Here is a 17,634-nt window from a genome sequence, read left to right as displayed (position 1 = left end):
AGTGAACAATAGTAAAAGAAATGTCCAGTATGACATGCTAAATTGAGGGATGTATTTAGTTCATCATATACCATTCTTTTTCCTGTCTCATCCATAATAACCTTGTATGGGTTCCAATTAGAATCCCCAACATAATCCTCCCACATAGAGCACAACTCCACTGCCCTCTCATTTGCTTCTTCTAATGCAGTATATCTTCTCTTGGCTGCAACTTGAAATGCCTTCAAGTCAAGATCACCCAATGTCTTCACGTACACCAATATAGATTTTTGAATGATTTTTCAGTCCCTACAGTGAACTAAAATTAGACAAAATCCAAAACACTTGTTCTTTTAAAAAAAAGGTAAAAAAGAATCCTTCTATTTCATTCCACCCAAAATACCTAATACATAGCTGGCACACTACATATCCAAAAATGCCTTCCCCTTTCTTCCCAACAAAATCGATTATCAAAAATAGTGAACCAACAGATATGACTGAGAGACTGTATCTTATTCAAGGCATTCTGATTTTAATCATGCATTAGTTCCAATATATAGTGTAGGGAAATAGTTTATAAACTATATCAAAAACATGTTTAGAATATGAACATACAACAATTTCATGTTTAGAATATGAACATACCTCAATTAACTCTCTACGGGCCCCCTGCAGCTCATCATTATTGCTCCTCTCCTTGAAAATCAGTGCATTGTAAAATTCTGACAGATCAGTAAGCTCCTGCGCCTTCTCCTTTAACATTTGTTCAAGTGCTTTAATCTTCTTCTGGGCTTCAAAATCCTCATTTACTGCCTGTTTGGCTTGGAGCTGGTCTTTCAATTCAATTATTTCTGAGTGAAGCTTCTCATTTTCTCTCTGCAATTACCAATAAAGCGCAAGAAATATCAGAGATTTATTCATCCAAATCTCAAAGTTCCGAAAAGAAAATAGACTACAAACCTTTCTCTTTTCTGCCAGGGCTATCAGATTTTCTGCTTTCTTCTGCTCTGATTCTGCTCTCTCATTCTTACATAAATAACCACAGTATTAGCTCATATCAAATAACATATGCCGAGAATATGATTGGCTCATACTGTGGCCTTTAGATTACCCAAAGGAGAGAACTAAACAAATAAAAGATAAGAAAAATGATGTATACTTAAACTAGAAAACAAAGTCGAGCATTACTAAAAATGGAACTTGAAAATGAGGTTGACGTTGCACCACCCCATGGTACCTTCTCACTAACTCAATCTAAATCCTACTAGAACAATTTTTTCTGATTCATTATATTTTCATCGAATATCAGATAAGTGGACAAGAATAAAGTTGGAGGAAACTTCATTGGTGTTTTTAATTCTTTCACGTCATTTCTCCTAGTTACCATTCTCTCCTCCCTCTACAAATTTGATTCCCAGTGAAGGCAGACAATAGTCCACAAACTATATTCCAAATCAGAGAGTGTATGAACGAATATCATATACAAGCCGGAAATATATGTGAGTAGTAAAATCATTATAACATTCCAGTAGAGTCTAAGTTGATTGATATTAACATTTGCAACGGTATGATTACCATATGCTGTAGCTCCGTGCGGCAGTGCTCCAGCTCAATCTTTTTCATATCAATCTGATTCTCCAATTCAATGTTCTTTAGTTGAAGTTGATGCTTTTCTCTCTGCCATAGCTGGTCAAGCATGAAAAATACAGATTAATCTCAAAGTTTCATGTACACATGTGATTACTCCAACCAACCAAATTACCAAGTAAAAGAAAACAAAGTACAGCAAACCTTTCTCTCTTCTGAAGTGTCCTTCTTTCCCTCTGTGCTAGTTGTCTCATTCTGAAAGAGAGGCTACATTAGCTCCTAGCATGTCAACAAAACAAGTTCTGAACACCAGAGATTAGCAAAAGAGAAATTAACAACCAAAAAGTTATTCTGCAAAGGCAGAGATGCTAATTAATCCAGACAAGTATCAGAGCCAAGGAGCAAATAGAAACGGCTCCACCAAATGCCTATGCACCCATTGATCAAGACAGTGTCTTCTGAAGCTCAAGCTCTTTCTCAAGATACTTCTTTTCAGCATCAGATTTCAAAAAGTCTTATCGTATCCCGGGAATGCTTGTCAAAGTAGCCATGTACATTATTGCAAAACTTCCTATTTAAACAACACATAGCATGAAAAGATAAAACATTTCCAATTTCACAACTTCATGACTCAGAAATTTTTAACCTTTCTTCAGGAACAGAATCAGAAATATCACCCTTAAAAAACAGAGACTCACCCATATCTCTTTCTCCTTGTATGTGAGATACGGCAAACCTGATACACAGACACAGAACATAAAACTAGAAACAGTTAATACTACTAAAAATAAAAATTCAACTATAGAGACCCAGGGCCTCTAAAACTTTGTTACCTGGTGATGAAGGTTGAGGAAGTGAAGGTATATGAGAAGGCTGAGCCGGGAAAGAGAAACACTTGGTGCATTTGGGCCGGGGTGGTTGTGGGTTTTCATCGAAGTAAGCCAAGGCCAACCTAGCAGCACAGCACTCGGCTTCTTTCTTAGAGGTCAGCATAGTTTTAGTGTTGAAGGTGAAGCCATGGACGAGCACAGAGGCTGAGAAGCGAGGTCGGTGAGGTGGGCCTTGCTGGTTGCTGCTGTACTTGGGGAAGGTCCAACCTCTGGCTTGGCACATCTCCTGAAGCTTGGATTTGTTCAAGTTCATGGTGATTCTTAATTTGGAGGCTGCTAAGGCAATGTGGGTTCTTTTGCTGCTTGAGCTTGTTGCTGAAATGGAAATGCTGACCAGAATTGAGGGTGAGAGGTTTTGGTGATCAGGGATTAGGCTTGGTAGGGAAGCAGCTACCACAGCTAGCTACGAGCCTAGCTGCCTTTTTTTTTTTTTCTGTTTTCTGTCCTTCTTTTAGAGGTATGAAAACACAGACAAATTTGATCAAAATAAAAACCCAGACAAAATATTTGTTTATTTTTTTATGAGAAGGACAAATGTTTTTGTAAATTGAATCTTTATTTCCGTGGCTACTTTTTCATTGTTTTTTTTTTTGAAAGAAGTCAAAGCCAATATATTGATCAACAGCCAGAATGGCCCTTACATACCCTTCCGCTCCATCTAAGACAGATAAGAAGATGTGTTAGTACCCACAGTGGTACATAGAAACTAGGTCACTCATTTGACAGTGAATACATCATAGACATAGCGGGATCCCCCTTTGGTACTACGCCGGAGGCGACGCCGGAGGCGTTAGAAAGATCCGGCCCTCCCAACCTAACTCTTTAACCAATAAACCTAGCTGCCTAGAGACCTCAATTGGTGTACACCTAGATCCATTGAGAAGTGGCTACTTTTTCATTGTTGGGATTGAAATAAATCAAACAATACAAGAACCCTGAACGGACTTAATTTCTTTATTTGGGCAGTTAATTTAGTTTTAAGTAATTTTCAATTAGTGAAACCATATTGTCATTGACCTATTACTATAAGAATTTTGACATCTTTGATTTTATAAATATTGTGAAATATCCTTAGTGGCTTGGAGGAAATCAAATTTTAGCAATTTTTCAATTCCAAAAGGTAACCAAAACATAGTGAAATTTGTTTCTCCCTTATTCGCTATAATGCATCCATCGGGATTTCGGCTCTACCTCTAAATTTCTTTTCACATGTATCAAAAAAGATTTTTGTTGAATTTCGAGGTTCGAGCCCTTTTGCATGGAATTTTCTATGACAACTGTTTTTTGAGTATCATCATACCATTTTCAATTTCTTTATGGCATTGCTTTGTTGCCTCTTGGTAATTTTCTTAAATTAGTCATTAGAATAAGCTACTTTCTTAAAAACTTAATGCGGGTTAATCATTTTTTTGGTATTATTATTTCTCAAGTCTCTAGTTCGGAGGCCACATAATACGCTTGCTTCATCTTCCAAAATATCCTGTCCCATTCTGTCTCGACACGTGTCATCTCAATTAACTAGAACTAACTGTTAGCAATAAAAAAATAAAAAATAAAAAAATAATAATAATAAAACCAAATCCTTTGCCTTTTGCAAAAGACAGCCCTGCAAAACCCCCAGAAAAGTAGAAAACCCTGCAATTGAGTCCCAAATCAAACCCCATTGGCCCAGGCCCCTTCTTCTCCTTTCTCGTTCGCTCACCTTCTCCATTGTCTTGCTTACCACGAAGAAACCCACTCACCCTCTGAACCAGTCAACCCCTAAATTCCAAATCCCAACTCAAATCCAAGTATGGAGAAATCGAGCGGCTCATAAAAAAAAATGGCTACTTTTCTATTCAGTTCAAATCCATTATATACGAGGGTGAGCATGATATTTAAAATACCCATCAGCTAACCCACCTGTCACTCCAATTCTGACTTCCCATTCCTCCATTGCCATGCTAAATCATAGCCTAGTTTGGAAGCCACTCTCTCAACTTGGCTGAGGGTTGCATCCGAACCATTCCTCAAAATGACGTCGTTTCGGCTCTTGTCTCTGGCATCGCGTAGGCTTCTGAAGCCTCCTTCACTCTCTCGCTCCCATCTCTCTGCTGCAGTCTCTACCTATCACCCAACCACCAAACCCAGCCCTAAAGAAACGCCTTTCATCCCTTTTAATCTCAGGCACCGTTGGATTCCCAGTTATCTTGATTCTGATCTCAGGCTCGTAGCGCACATATCCACTTCATCGAACAAGGACGACAACCGAGTCAGCGATGACCCGAAAGCCCAAGCTTCTTGGATCGACGCTTATTTGCCCAGGCAGGCCCGCCCTTATGCTAAGCTCGCTCGCCTCGACAAGCCCATTGGCACCTGGTTGCTTGCTTGGCCTTGCATGTGGTAAGTAGTGCTTCAATTTTTATCGCTCCCTTAATTTTACTGCATTGTTTGGTTGGAGTGATAGCAATTTGGGTTACTCGCACTAAAAAGTAAGTATTTAAATTTTTACTGCATTACTTTGTTGAAGACTTGAAGTGATAGCAATTTGGCTTGGTTGAACTAAAGAAGTAAGGCGCTTTTTTTTTTTTTTTTTTTTGTAATTAGTGCATTGTTTGGTTCAGGTGATAGCAATTTGGCTTAGTTGAACGAAGAAGTAAGGCGGTTTTGGTTAAAACTAATGGTCTGGATACATGCATGTTGGCTTTTGCAGGTCAATAACATTGGCAGCAACCCCTGGACACCTTCCTGATATTAAGATGTTGACACTATTTGGATGTGGGGCTTTGCTTTTAAGGGGCGCTGGATGTACCGTAAATGATCTCCTTGATCGGGATATTGACACCATGGTAATCCTCATTGGCCATGCACTTCTTTTGAGTTTGACTACCTTCTTGAGTTGGTGACTGGTGCCGAAGTATATTATCAATTTTCTGTGTAGACAACTAGACATGGTGGTGTGCATGTGAATATATTAGAGTTTTGAGTGGCATTGGGATCAATTGTTAGTTGCTAAGCTGTTTTTTTCAATTTGAAATGCTTAATGCCTGGGGATTGCTAAATCAAATGACTGATATGGAAATTGAAGAGGAGAAAAATTGCAGGGTTCAAAAGTTCAAAACCTTTTGTTTCTCTAGACATGAACTTGTTTGTAACTTTCTCTGATCAAAGGGCTTTAATTCAGGTGGAACGTACAAAGTTGCGGCCAGTTGCGAGTGGTCTTTTGACACCTTTTAAAGGGTTGTGTTTTCTTGGATTTCAATTGCTTTTGGGTCTTGGAATTCTCCTCCAACTGAATAATTATAGGTTAGTGCCTCACTTTTGGGTCTTGGAATTCCTCACTTTTAGTCTTTAAATCTGGATAAGTCACCAGTAACTCCAAACATATGAAGAGTCGGATATTGTATTGATATTAACAGCCGTGTTTTGGGGGCTTCGTCTTTGTTGCTAGTTTTCTCCTATCCCCTCATGAAAAGGTTGACATTCTGGGTAAGTAAACATTTGTGTTTTTTTTTTAAAAAAAAATTAACCTGAAGTAAGCCTTGGAAGCACTTTCATGATAATTGACCAAGTGTGGTTTGATACTGTCTGCAGCCTCAAGCATACCTAGGTTTGACCTTTAACTGGGGAGCTTTGTTAGGATGGGCTGCAATTAAAGGAAGCATTGATCCAGCTATAATAGTTCCGTTGTACATTTCTGGAGTATTTTGGACACTTGTGTATGATACGATATATGCGCATCAGGTACCACAAATATGTACTGAATATATGCACTATTGTTTTCTTCCCCCACTTCTTGATAGTTTATCTTCTAAAGAACATGTTACTATCTAAGTGTCGAAATAAAAAAAGAAAAACAATACGTCTTTAGCCTCTAGTTGAGTTTCCAGAATATGGAGATACCTATGAAAATAAATAAAATCTTTTTTGTACTTAGATATGGAATATGTTGGAGTAACATAACCTTTTCAATACAGTCTAATAAAAGATGTTTCTTTCCATCCTTGCAGGATAAAGAAGATGATCTGAAGGTTGGTGTCAAATCTACCGCTTTGAGGTTTGGTGATTCAACAAAGGAGTGGATTACTGGGTTTGGAATCCTGTGCATCAGTAGTCTTGCCCTCAGTGGATATAATGCCGAAATTGGTTTTCCCATCCTTTCTTTCTTTTCATTTCTATTTTCTCTTATATATAATTTATAGATATATTTTTTAATTACTGTTATTGGAACCTCAGCCTAATTTTTCTTTTTCTTTCTTCTCCCACGTCCAAACTGTCAACCATGGAACAGGCTGGCCATATTATGCACTTTTGGCAGTCGCATCTGGACAATTAGCGTGGCAGATATGGACAGTTGACCTTTCATCCAGGCTTGATTGCAATAGAAAGTATGTATCATTGTAACTGGATATCTATTTCATTTGCTAATTTAAAAGGTGTAGAGGTGTGGTTTACTTGTGATGGTTTCCGATGGTTTATTGTGTGGCGGTTCTTCTGTCTCTGAAAGAGAAAATATTATGGTGGAAAATGATGCCTTGTTTAGTTTTGAACACTAAAAGCTTGGCTTAGCATTCTCTCGTCTTGGTTATAGGTTTGTGTCGAACAAGTGGTTTGGTGCTATTATTTGCAGTGGAATCTTATTGGGAAGACTTTCATCATAGGGGTAAGGTTACATTTAGAATATTTACTCGAGTCCTATATACTCCTAGTATGCCCTCTTCTCTTAACTACAGTTCTTCGTTTTTTGCTTCGAATGTGACAGCATTATTTATATGGCCAAAGTTCAGATGATTTATGGGGTACTGCTTGTTGAATTTGCAAGGAAGATCCCCAAACGGAGGTAGCAGAATCATTGCTGTGCAGCATTCAAATTGCAGGGATTTGTATGTCACATCTATAGTCGTCAAGAACTGAGATACACATACTTCAAACTAATCTTTAGTGAAACACTGGAGATCATATACTTCAAACTAGAGTGATAGACCCTTTCCTTGGGGGTGTTTGAAATTTTCTTTTTTTCTTTATAAAAAGAGAATCAAAGAGTTTCACTCCTGCCCCCATGGTGTTTGAAATTAAATGTATTATTGATACCTTTTTTTTTTTTTGGGGGGGGGCGGGGGTGTAATATTGTACTGTTTTCCATTGTTGTAATATCATTCTTTCAGTAGTTGAGGATATTGTTGTAAGATCATGCTGGTTTTTAAGGGTCCTCCCTCTTCTTAACTATTTATAACTAATTTCAGTACTTTGGTCTTATGTTCACTGACCAACGCTAGGATAATGCTGTCTACCATAACTTTGAGAAAAAAATAGAGAAAAGGAAAACATGAACTGTAGAATTCTCTGTTAGCTCAGTGGTAGAGCACGCCCCTTGTGCCTAGGCTATGAGGTCTCTCAGTCAGATCGTTAGTTCAATATGCTCATCAGCGGCTCAGCGCCTTACCCTGAGATGTGGATCGTCCATGGCACATTAGTGTGACGTACTTCTTCGGTGAAGTCTTCATTACGGGGGGGGGGGAATTGTTGAAGAATTTATAACAAAATGTCACCTTTATAGTGTATACCAAGCACAGGCACCTGTAAAAGTCACTTTTAGCACAGTATGAGACCTATATTCAGGACTTGGCCAGAAATGTGGATCTCTTTGCTGGGCAGAAAATCTGCAACTTTAGAACAATTATTCAACTTTGATTTTTATGTAATCGTACAGACCGACCTCAAAAAGGAAATGATTACTAGCGGCTTCCCCACTCAATCAGCACAACAGGAATTCTCAACCTCGGAGTTTAAACAAATTTTGGTAGACTAGGTACCAAGAAACTAGCACCTTCTTTCTGTGATATAAGCACCTCTTAAATGTGCAAGTTACACCTTGTTTCCTGTACTTTGTAATTAAATTCTACAGAATTTTGATATCAAGACTTGATGTATTCTAACACACTTTGTGTAATATCTTCAAGAAAGGAAACAAAACCCATAACGCTTGTTATACCACTTCCGTCAACATCCTGTTCCTCGATGAGATAGTTTTCAAAAGCTGTGGCATCGTCCTGCCCTCCTCTGATAAATATGAGTTTAGGGGTAATACATCTCTCTTGCTTTAATCTATTGATCTCAGTCCGCAGCAAACCTAAAAATATATTGTATTAGAGGTGAAGCAAATAAACCATGTATTTGCTAAGAAAGCACCAAGCAATGCAGAAAACTTACAATCATGGGGTGGAGGAAAAGGTAGAGTAGGGTCTGCCGTTGAAGAATAGAACACAATAAGAGCAGTGAATGCATCAAGGAAAAATATCGGACTACCACTGGTAATCAGTGCAGCACGACTCAATGAATGGCGTGGGTATGCTAGTTTATCGGGAGTAGAATATGAGGTGAGGACTGGATACACGGCACGATGAAGTGAACTTGGTTCAAGTGCACTGCAAAAAATAAATAAATAAAAAAATAAAAAATCAGAGAATAATAATTGCAGAGTTCATGCTCCATCAGAAAAGAGAGAGAGCATAATCAATTCCCCAAACATCAAATTATGTGGCTGAAGATATTTCAAGACTAAAGAACCAAAAATACATATTAAATTAACCTTTTGTAAGACAACCATCAACTTAGACAAAGAAGTCATGTCGCAAAATGTGGCAACAAGTATACAATGATGAGTAGTGGGCAAAATAAAGCAGAACAAACTCAGTATTTGATCTGATAGTTCATAACTGAAAGTTAAAACCCTGTAACAGAATCCTGGAAGATTTTCGTTATTAACAGTTTGACCATCAAATACCTGAAAAGACACTGTAGGTAGATTCGGTAATCGGGATGAACACCTTCTTCATGAAAAAGGAGCAGAGGATTTCGAAGCAATGCAAAAACTAATCGGGGTAAAGGCTGCAGTTCGGGGCATTGTGAGAATGCAACATCAATTTGGGCAGTCACTGAACTTCCGTTCTTGTAGTGAACAATTTTATAAGCTTCATTGTATTGAGCTGTTAGAATCACAAGCCAATCGTGCAATAACAGTCTTCCTTCCCGAACCCCTTGCTCCAAGGAGGCTAATATAACCTATAGAATTCACAAATTTGTAATAAGCAATTCGTTACCAACTTCTCTCCTACGCATTATGTTAAATCGGTATATCTACCCATAAAAGGCTCTAGTATGATCATGCCCAAAATTTGGTCAATTCTCTCATGACGGTATATTTCTTTATAACAAAAAATACAGAGCCTATCTCTCAAAACTGGTACCATACAAAAAATTTCCTCAGTCAAGGAACAATGAATTGGACAGAAGTATTTTACATCAATCAACACAAAAGAGAAAGAGCTTTTGCATCAGTAAATAGTCTCTCAAATGTGAGTTATTAGTGTAAACATATCACAACTTTACTTTCCAGCCTCCAAATAAAAACCTTCTGCAGGATCGCAGGAGATTATATCTCCAGTTAGGAGAGCAAGAATGAACACATCACATACAGAAGAAATTCAAGCAAACCATACAATAGCTTATCATTTTTCAGACGTTAAGCCTCCAAGCGTAAGACATTTTAAAACATTCATATGCCATTCAAAACATCATGTATAATATTCCACACTATGCCAGTCGAAAGCATAATAATATTTTTATTTGGACCCATTTGGAGAAATATTAAACTATCCTTAACAATGTAAATATCCGTATAATATTCCTGAGTTATGCCTAAGCTAAACTACACTAGAAATGTAAATCAGGAATATTATACAGAATATTATCCTGTATAAATTATTTATCTATATAAAAACCTTACTAACTCAGACTAACTCACTTATATTCAAGCTTGACAGTCCTTTAGTCAACTTTAAGAAAACAAAAGTAATAGTTATATCAGGAATTACATTTATGCTTGCATGGTGCAATATGATAACAAAGGCAATATGAACACAACAAAAACTATGGAAAAACTGGGAGAAATACCTTGTGAACAAGTAATGAGAGAACCACTTCAGGATCAACACTGTCATAGAGTTCATTCATGTTTTGGGCGACTCCACATTGCAAAGTCCGAATCCTTAATCGTCGTTTAAGAGAATGCTTGCCTCTACATTGAACATTCAGCAAGCTCAGCCCAAACGGTAGAATCCAAACAGTTAGAGAAGCATAACAAGGCAAGATCTGTATTTTAATCACACCATTTCTCAAGCACCATCATAGTTCTTTGGCATAATGCAATCCAATATTGGATGTCAATGGAAACACATTTAACTATAACAAGCACCACAAGGCACCCACGGAAAGAAACACAGTTACCAATGGTCAAGAAGCGTAGAAATGAGACTCTTTTTTGAAAGTGTACTGAACTTTGTTTTCCTATATGGTTTTATCTTAGAGAAACCAAGTGCGAATGCAGCATACTAAAAATGTCCACCGAAATCAACATTATCCTACGTGAGAAAACCTTTGCTAAACAAGAGATCTGAACTCTCATCCTCTAACTCTCTAAGTAACAAGTCCATATAATACGTGCATAAAACTCAGTCCGCCATTCCCATTTTTTGCTGTAATTCACACCTTCTCAAAAGTCAGATCTGGCATACGCCAGTGCAAAAAGGTCCTTGTTAGGTTCCTATCATATAGATCTATTTGATTAGGCTCACCCTTAGTCACGCCAAGACATGTTGCTTCTCAACACTCCAGGAAATGTCAAGCCACGTGCAGCTAAACATGCTTAATTACCAAATCTAACAAAATCATAGGTAAGACACCTTAAATCAAGTGCAGCTGAGGCACAAACCCATGCACTTTTTCTTATAAGAAAATCATTCAACTGCTACATTTTAAATGACAGCAGATTTCCCATACCCGGCACATTCCTTTATCTGTAGTAGAAGTTGATAATAAGAAAATGCGTTTAGTACAATCTGAGCAAACGATATATTAAAGTCTTTCATCCTAATTATGACGACGCTAAAACATTTTAGTTCTGTTAGAAACAGTAGCATAATGTCTAAGACCCAAAGATACCTCGAACCTGTCCTCATCTATTGAAATCTTTTGTTTTACAATTAGAAGCATAGCTCAAGGCATTCGAATTCTTGGATCTGGTGTCCATGATGACTTGGGAATGTTGATAGTTGGCAAAAGGCCACTTCAGAGCAATTCTTCAAATCAGAAGCTTTAAAGAACCACCACAGAAACTTGGCATTAATCAAATAGAAGCATCAGAGAGGTGAACTTCTACTCAGGTAATCAGTTAAAATACATAATGGAGACCAGATTCACTTTAATATGTAGGAAAAATCTACCTAATGTTAACATTTGAATCATCAAAATAGAAAATACAATTTAATGTCAGAGATAGCTTTGGTCCATTTATTGGAAGAAAACGAACAATTAACAACTCATATAGTAAAACACCAATACCTAACTGAGGAAACCAATCCCGAATCGGTGAGCTCCTCAGGAGGCAGAACGACTGTGTATTGAAACGCAATCTGTATAATAGGAGGTTCTGATCCATGTCTGCAGTAGTACAACAGTCACCCAGGAAGGGATTTGAGAGGCAAAATCAAGAGCTTTATATCAGTAAGTGATACTATGCAGTAATATGGCTTAGTAATTAAAAATACAACCGTGAGACAGAGACGATAGAAGCTGAAAAAATATCAAACCTACATGGAAATCCCACTAAAATCAAAGAATCTATTTCTGGAAAGTAACAAGGTGACTGAAATACAATTGGAACTATCTAGAAGAAATATCATCCACTTTCATATAAATGATTCTTTAAGTTGTATGCAAATATAACAAATTTTTCCTTTAATTATTGCAGAACTGTTAAATAATCATATTTCTCAATGGATGTAATGGAAGCTGAAATAGGTTTCTTTAACATCATTGTCTTTCAAAATTTGATTGTTTGTTAGAGAACCAGCTTGTATATTAGCAAGACCAAATTTTGTTGGGTAGAGAGAGTCAATGGTGGACCATATAAAGGAAATGACCTTTCAAATAACAGAAGGGTTATATCCGCAGAGTTCTTTTTCCCCTACACAGGTGATTCAATCTTATCTACCACTGTTTACACCAACCCAAAAGAAAAGAAGACAAAGCCCTAGTACATACTACCTAGACCAGATTACCAATTATTATTGAATAACAAAATTGTGCAACTTCTCAACAAATTTTCCTCTTACAAACTTGACAACACCAACTTATATAATTAGAGGCAAGAAATATTTAATATTATAAACAAAATAATTTGGCCTTGACAGAGTAAATAACTAGAAATTGAACATAGTCAATGGTCTTTTGAACTAGAAAAATATAAAGCTGCACAGTAAGCTATTATCCATTACTGGATGGTTCCTACAAACGGAGGTGGGCTGTTGTTTGGGATCTAAATGTGCTTCCAGAGCTCTTTAAAGTGACAAATGAAGAAAGTAGAAATCATGGAACATGCATGATTCTCAAGTATAGCTTTCACTATGAAAATTAACCTTAACCAACAGCACTGGAATCCCTTAGTATCTTCCAACTCAAAAACATATATAGTAATCAAGCATTATTTTGTTTCAGTCAAAAGGAAGATACCATGATGGCAATCTGAGCTACATACTTACTTTGAAAATTCCTTGGTAGCTTCAAACTCAAAGTCATAAGCATATGTGGCGTAAGAATCACAACAGATAATGTGTTGAACATTCTCATACTGTGGATCTGGAAAGAAGTGACCATACTGCAAAAATAATAATAATAATAATGAATTATGTTATTATTACTATTATTATAATAATAAATGGTGCATTACTAGCAGTGACTCTGACAGCAAACAACAGGACACTTACAGAATGACCAGTTTTGAATTCAGATGATGTCCTCAATCGCAGTACACAGCCAAAAGCATATGGTCGACTTAGCATCCGGTACCTGCAAATCATGCATCTCAGTCACTAGAACCTAGATATGTTCTGTATGCTTAGAACCTTTACATCTTTTGTCGAGAAGGGTGAGAACCAGTTAGAATTGGCCCAGCTCCAATGAGGGCACCCTCTAAGATAATTTAATATTCTCGAAACCTAAAAACTTATATGTCACTCCATCCAATAGCTTACTATATCTATCTCCATCAAAATTAGAAGCAAAGATAAGATATTCATTAAAGTATAAATAATACATACTAGATGGAATTTAACTGCATCACTTGCTAACATATTTAATAACCAATAACACAGACATATACATGCATACACATGGATGAGAAAACAAAAATTGGCCTTTTGAACCATATCACATGTATTGACTTTCCCATGCTCTTTGATAATTTATTATCTTGAGACCATTTTCATTCTGAAATTCCAAGCAATCCTCCATTATATTAATTCATCTTTACACCTGAGTTTGAATCCTATAAATTGCTTATAATTTATTTACTGATAATCCAAGCACATGACAAAATAAATGATTTACGACTTGCACTGAAATATGAGGAAATAAGAACCTAAAAGAAAGGAGGATGCACTTTGAATTGATCTTCTAAGGAACTTAACGTGGGAATAAAACTGCTTTCTTTTATTTGAATTTTCTAATATGTAGTGCAGCACGCCTGCTAAATGAGCTTCGAAGTCTTAACTAATACTGAAGTTAATTGGTCTAGTTAAGTTCTATCCCGCATCACACACTAGAATATCAATATAAATCTACAGTATTTCAAGGAATACTCACATGTCCTGTGGAAGTGTTGAATCATCAGTATTTGAATAAAAGTACAATGAGCCTCCACTTTCTACGCTAAGAAACTTCAGAGACGCCAAATCTGTATACTCATTTGTAACAGCAAAGATGTCTACGCAAACACCAGCTTGAACAGCGACAGCAGCCTGTAAAATATGTCAATGCTTACACTTACAGAAAGATATTCAACACGATACCACAGACAAGTAAGATTAAATTACCAAATCTTTATAGAAAGGTGTCTGCTCAGGAAGCAATGCACGGTCCGCATCCTCTCCTCTACTAGCATATTGTTCACCATACCGTCTTGTATCTAGTTGCCCAGCTCCATAGTCAGGAGGACCAGACAAAAAGGCAAAGACTCTACCTGCAGTTACATGCAAAGGGGACAACAACCTATATCATGCTTTTCTATGTCATGTGATGATAAGAACACGAGTTTAACCTCTGATTATAACAGAGCACTGCTATAGAAAATATTGAGCTCTGAGATTCACCACCTACCTAGTGCAAATGTGCTTCCATATTCAGATCCAAGGTAGTTCAAAAGGGCTTCAATTGCCACCCCAAAACCTCGCCCACCCATCAAAACACCATCTACTCCTTGCCCTGCTGCTGTTGTTCTCTCCCATGAAGTTGTTGGTCTAATTGTTTCAAGTGCTGATCCAATACGGTCCTTACAAGTTTCCACCTGTGACAATGTTACCAATGTTACGGATATAGTGAATTGTTCACACAATAAACTGTAACAAAACAACCCAATCACTAAATCAGAAACATATTGCACAACAGAAAAGATAAAGAGTGATTTTACATACTGGAGCCAAGAACTGTAACAAGGGCATGACATCTTCAAGCTCAATTGGTAGGCTGCCCTCTGTTTCCGGGGGAATGAAAACATTTTTTACAACTGGTATAGGGCCTTGAACATCATACAATCCTAGTTTGTGGCTAAAGGTAGCAAGACCAAACAGCGAACCAGGCCCAAGAGCTGCAATCAAAGTTAGAACAGAGTTTTAGCAGTCCAACTACGGGATTCAGGAAGCAGAAAACAAAATCAATTTGATCTAGCCACTATCAACCTTCCAAAGCTGCCAGCAATGCACTTTTAGTAAGTTCCAAAAATTCTTCTGAAGCTGCAGTAAAATCCATAAAAAAAAATGTGTCATTTCTCTGAAATAAGGCACTCGAATTATAAATGAGTCTAACTGCGCCAAAGTTACCATATGTACATTGCCTTGACAAAAAACTGTCAGGCAAGTGTTAATAGTCTGCCAATTCAACACCAATAGAACCCTTACTTTAACTGGACAAACCAAATGATGGAAATCAGAACAATACCCTATTCTTAACATCTTCTTTGATATATGAATTCAGTAAAAGAGAAGCGCCAAACAAGCACTGAACAATATGCAACAGCTCCAGTCCATCTGGTTTGCATTTAAGTGTTTAGGCTTTCATGAGATTACGCTTCAATTTCTATATCCTAAAACATATAGCCCCTTATAAACCCGACATAGAAATGATTTGGACACAACCTAACTGAATATTGACTTCCATTGCCATCCCAACATAGAAATGATCATCCTGATCAGTGAACTAGGTCAATAATAACTTGAAACTTCAACTCAATGACCTCAACTTCCTCAACCAGCAAAGTTCAACAATATCTTTCGTTTCAAAACAAACGCTAGTCAATCATTAACAACTCCACAGTACAAACAAAGGTAATGTAGGCGATCCAAATAGCAATGTAAACTTACAGGACAAATCAATGGCCGCAACATAAACCGGGCGAGGTTGCATTGCCTCATCCGACTCTTCCACTGCACAAAACAAACAGGAACAAACAATCAGCACTAACAATGGAGAAAAAAAGCAGATGAATTTTGGTGAGACTGAGACGAACCAGGAAGCTCTAGATCTACGAAGGAGGAGATCATCTCGGGGCAAGACTGAGGGTGAGAGTATCGAGCAATGGCCTCAGAGGAAAGTCCCTGGGGGTTGCCGCAGAGGGCACAGTTCCATGACCACTGGTCCAGCTCGCAGTAAGAGTTGAAGTAAGCCCAGCAGTTCTCGCACCGCGGCAGCAATTGACCGCCGGATCCATACGCCGGAGGTTGACCGTTCTCGTCTTTGCTAGCGAACGGCGTCACGGTGAGGCCCCATGGTATGCCGGAGTTCTCGTGCGCGCCGGCGTCGATAGGGAAGCGCGAGACGGTGGCTCGGACCGCCATGGTTTTGACTTGTGGGGTTTTGGTGAAGGAATTCTTTCTTTCTCGGCGTTTGCGTTTCTCCTCTGGAAAGAAAGGGAAATGGGATGTGACTTGTTTGCTGTGGAGTGACACATAGGTTGGACCAGTGGTTTTGTGCCAGGTCAGAAAAACGTATCTGATGATTCAGCAACCGAAGGTCCTAGGCAGCAGAGACATGAAATTGTAGCATCTCAAAAACAATTAGACGATTTTAGCTCTTCAGTGACGGCCGGATTTAATATTTTATTAGACTCTAGAATCGATGAAATTATGCTAAAATTACTATGCTTTCTCAACTTGTCGGTCGTTTTGCATGGATATCTGATGCGGCTACTAAAAGAGTCAGTATTATTGGGATGAATCCAGCTGAAATCACAAGCATTCTACAAGCATTAGCAATTCTCATTCATGATACGCTAAGACCAGATGCTATTGAGGCTTTTGCACTATGGCATGAATTATATTACTATAAGCAAATTGGCGTAGGCCAAGTAGAGACAGTAGGAGATGCTCTTAATGTTCTTAATCTTGTAGCATCATCTTCTATGGATCCAAGTCATATTGGTTGTTTTTTTTTTTTAATGGAATCCAAAACATGATGAGAGAATTTAAATTAAGGGTTACACTATTTACCCCATTAAGTTTTTTTAATTCATTTTTACCAAAAACACTTTAAGGAAGTCTTCTCTAATCCCCAAGTTTTTTTTTGTTTACTTAATTCCTCCTTACACCCAAAACACTCTGTTGTTGTCCTTACATATTATGGTACCCAAAACACTCTGTTGTTGTCCTTACATACTATTGATGTCCTGCACAGTAACTTTGCAGTATGTTTCGATAAGCACGTCCTTACATAGTATGTAAGGACTACTATGGTATGTAAGAACAACAACAGAGCTATTGATGTCCTGCACAGTAACTTTGCAGTATGTTTCGATAAGCACGTCCTTACATAGTATGTAAGGACTACTATGGTATGTAAGGACAACAACAGAGCTATTGATGTCCTGCACAGTAACTTTGCAGTATGTTTCGATAAGCACGTCCTTACATAGTATGTAAGGACTACTATGGTATGTAAGGACAACAACAGAGCTATTGATGTCCTGCACAGTAACTTTGCAGTATGTTTCGATAAGCACGTCCTTACATAGTATGTAAGGACAACAACAGAGCTATTGATGTCCTGCACAGTAACTTTGCAGTATGTTTCGATAAGCACTGACTGGACATGT

At 37.8% G+C, this 17,634-nt stretch overlaps 3 protein-coding genes across 5 annotated transcripts in view; 1 reads left to right on the top strand and 2 right to left on the bottom strand.

Moving 5' to 3' along the window:
• LOC112202553 (factor of DNA methylation 4) overlaps positions 1-2,910 on the bottom strand; it is a 69,194-nt gene extending 66,284 nt beyond the window's left edge. The window contains exons 1-2 of one of the 2 annotated variants that reach the window (XR_002937421.2): positions 2,400-2,910; positions 2,265-2,302 (exon numbers count right to left, since the gene is read on the bottom strand). Coding sequence is in view for 1 of the 2 variants with exons in the window: in XM_024343564.2 (XP_024199332.1) it covers positions 2,265-2,302; positions 2,400-2,709 (348 nt within the window). In the remaining variant the exon portion in view is untranslated. The remainder of the gene's footprint in view (positions 1-2,264; positions 2,303-2,399) is intronic. The other variant, XM_024343564.2, reaches the window with a different exon arrangement.
• Positions 2,911-4,061: 1,151 nt separating this feature from the next.
• Positions 4,062-7,691, top strand: LOC112168165 (4-hydroxybenzoate polyprenyltransferase, mitochondrial). The gene is made up of 9 exons (XM_024305288.2): positions 4,062-4,838; positions 5,149-5,284; positions 5,620-5,741; positions 5,855-5,924; positions 6,030-6,179; positions 6,446-6,581; positions 6,727-6,823; positions 7,027-7,098; positions 7,198-7,691. Exons 1-8 carry the CDS (start codon positions 4,471-4,473, stop codon positions 7,094-7,096), a joined length of 1,149 nt encoding a protein of 382 aa, XP_024161056.1. The 5' UTR covers positions 4,062-4,470; the 3' UTR covers positions 7,097-7,098; positions 7,198-7,691.
• A 392-nt stretch (positions 7,692-8,083) lies between these two features.
• LOC112168154 (protein transport protein SEC24) lies at positions 8,084-16,480 on the bottom strand. Of its 2 annotated transcripts, none has more exons than XM_040506865.1 (14): positions 16,054-16,480; positions 15,908-15,970; positions 15,227-15,280; positions 14,963-15,135; positions 14,649-14,835; positions 14,366-14,514; positions 14,136-14,290; positions 13,259-13,340; positions 13,034-13,149; positions 11,835-11,933; positions 10,389-10,512; positions 9,220-9,497; positions 8,646-8,860; positions 8,084-8,565 (listed from the first exon to the last, which is right to left on the bottom strand). In XM_040506865.1, the coding sequence occupies exons 1-14, from the start codon at positions 16,379-16,381 to the stop codon at positions 8,351-8,353; spliced, it is 2,238 nt and encodes a 745-aa protein (XP_040362799.1). In that variant the 5' UTR covers positions 16,382-16,480; the 3' UTR covers positions 8,084-8,350. The 2 variants fall into 2 exon arrangements, with proteins under 2 accessions (XP_040362799.1, XP_024161042.1); XM_024305274.2 differs by having other exon boundaries at positions 14,366-14,511; positions 16,054-16,479.
• Positions 16,481-17,634: the final 1,154 nt, after the last annotated feature.

This window comes from Rosa chinensis, chromosome 5 (genome assembly GCF_002994745.2).
Source record: "Rosa chinensis cultivar Old Blush chromosome 5, RchiOBHm-V2, whole genome shotgun sequence".
NCBI classification, from domain to species: Eukaryota; Viridiplantae; Streptophyta; class Magnoliopsida; order Rosales; family Rosaceae; genus Rosa; species Rosa chinensis.
Note: the sequence above shows the minus strand (reverse complement) of the source record. Positions and strands in the feature narration are given on the sequence as shown.

Bases quoted from the DNA above. Each gene is read 5' to 3' on its own strand.
- LOC112168165 (XM_024305288.2), top strand. From the start codon at position 4,471: ATGACGTCGTTTCGGCTCTTGTCTCTGGCATCGCGTAGGCTTCTGAAG. The intron at 5,925-6,029 runs GTAAGTAAACAT...TACTGTCTGCAG, and splicing joins TGAAAAGGTTGACATTCTGG to CCTCAAGCATACCTAGGTTT. The intron at 6,824-7,026 runs GTATGTATCATT...TCTTGGTTATAG, and splicing joins AGGCTTGATTGCAATAGAAA to GTTTGTGTCGAACAAGTGGT.
- LOC112168154 (XM_040506865.1), bottom strand. From the start codon at position 16,381: ATGGCGGTCCGAGCCACCGTCTCGCGCTTCCCTATCGACGCCGGCGCG. The intron at 13,341-14,135 runs GTGAGTATTCCT...CATGATTTGCAG, and splicing joins TCAACACTTCCACAGGACAT to GTACCGGATGCTAAGTCGAC. The intron at 11,934-13,033 runs GTAAGTATGTAG...GTACTACTGCAG, and splicing joins GCTACCAAGGAATTTTCAAA to ACATGGATCAGAACCTCCTA.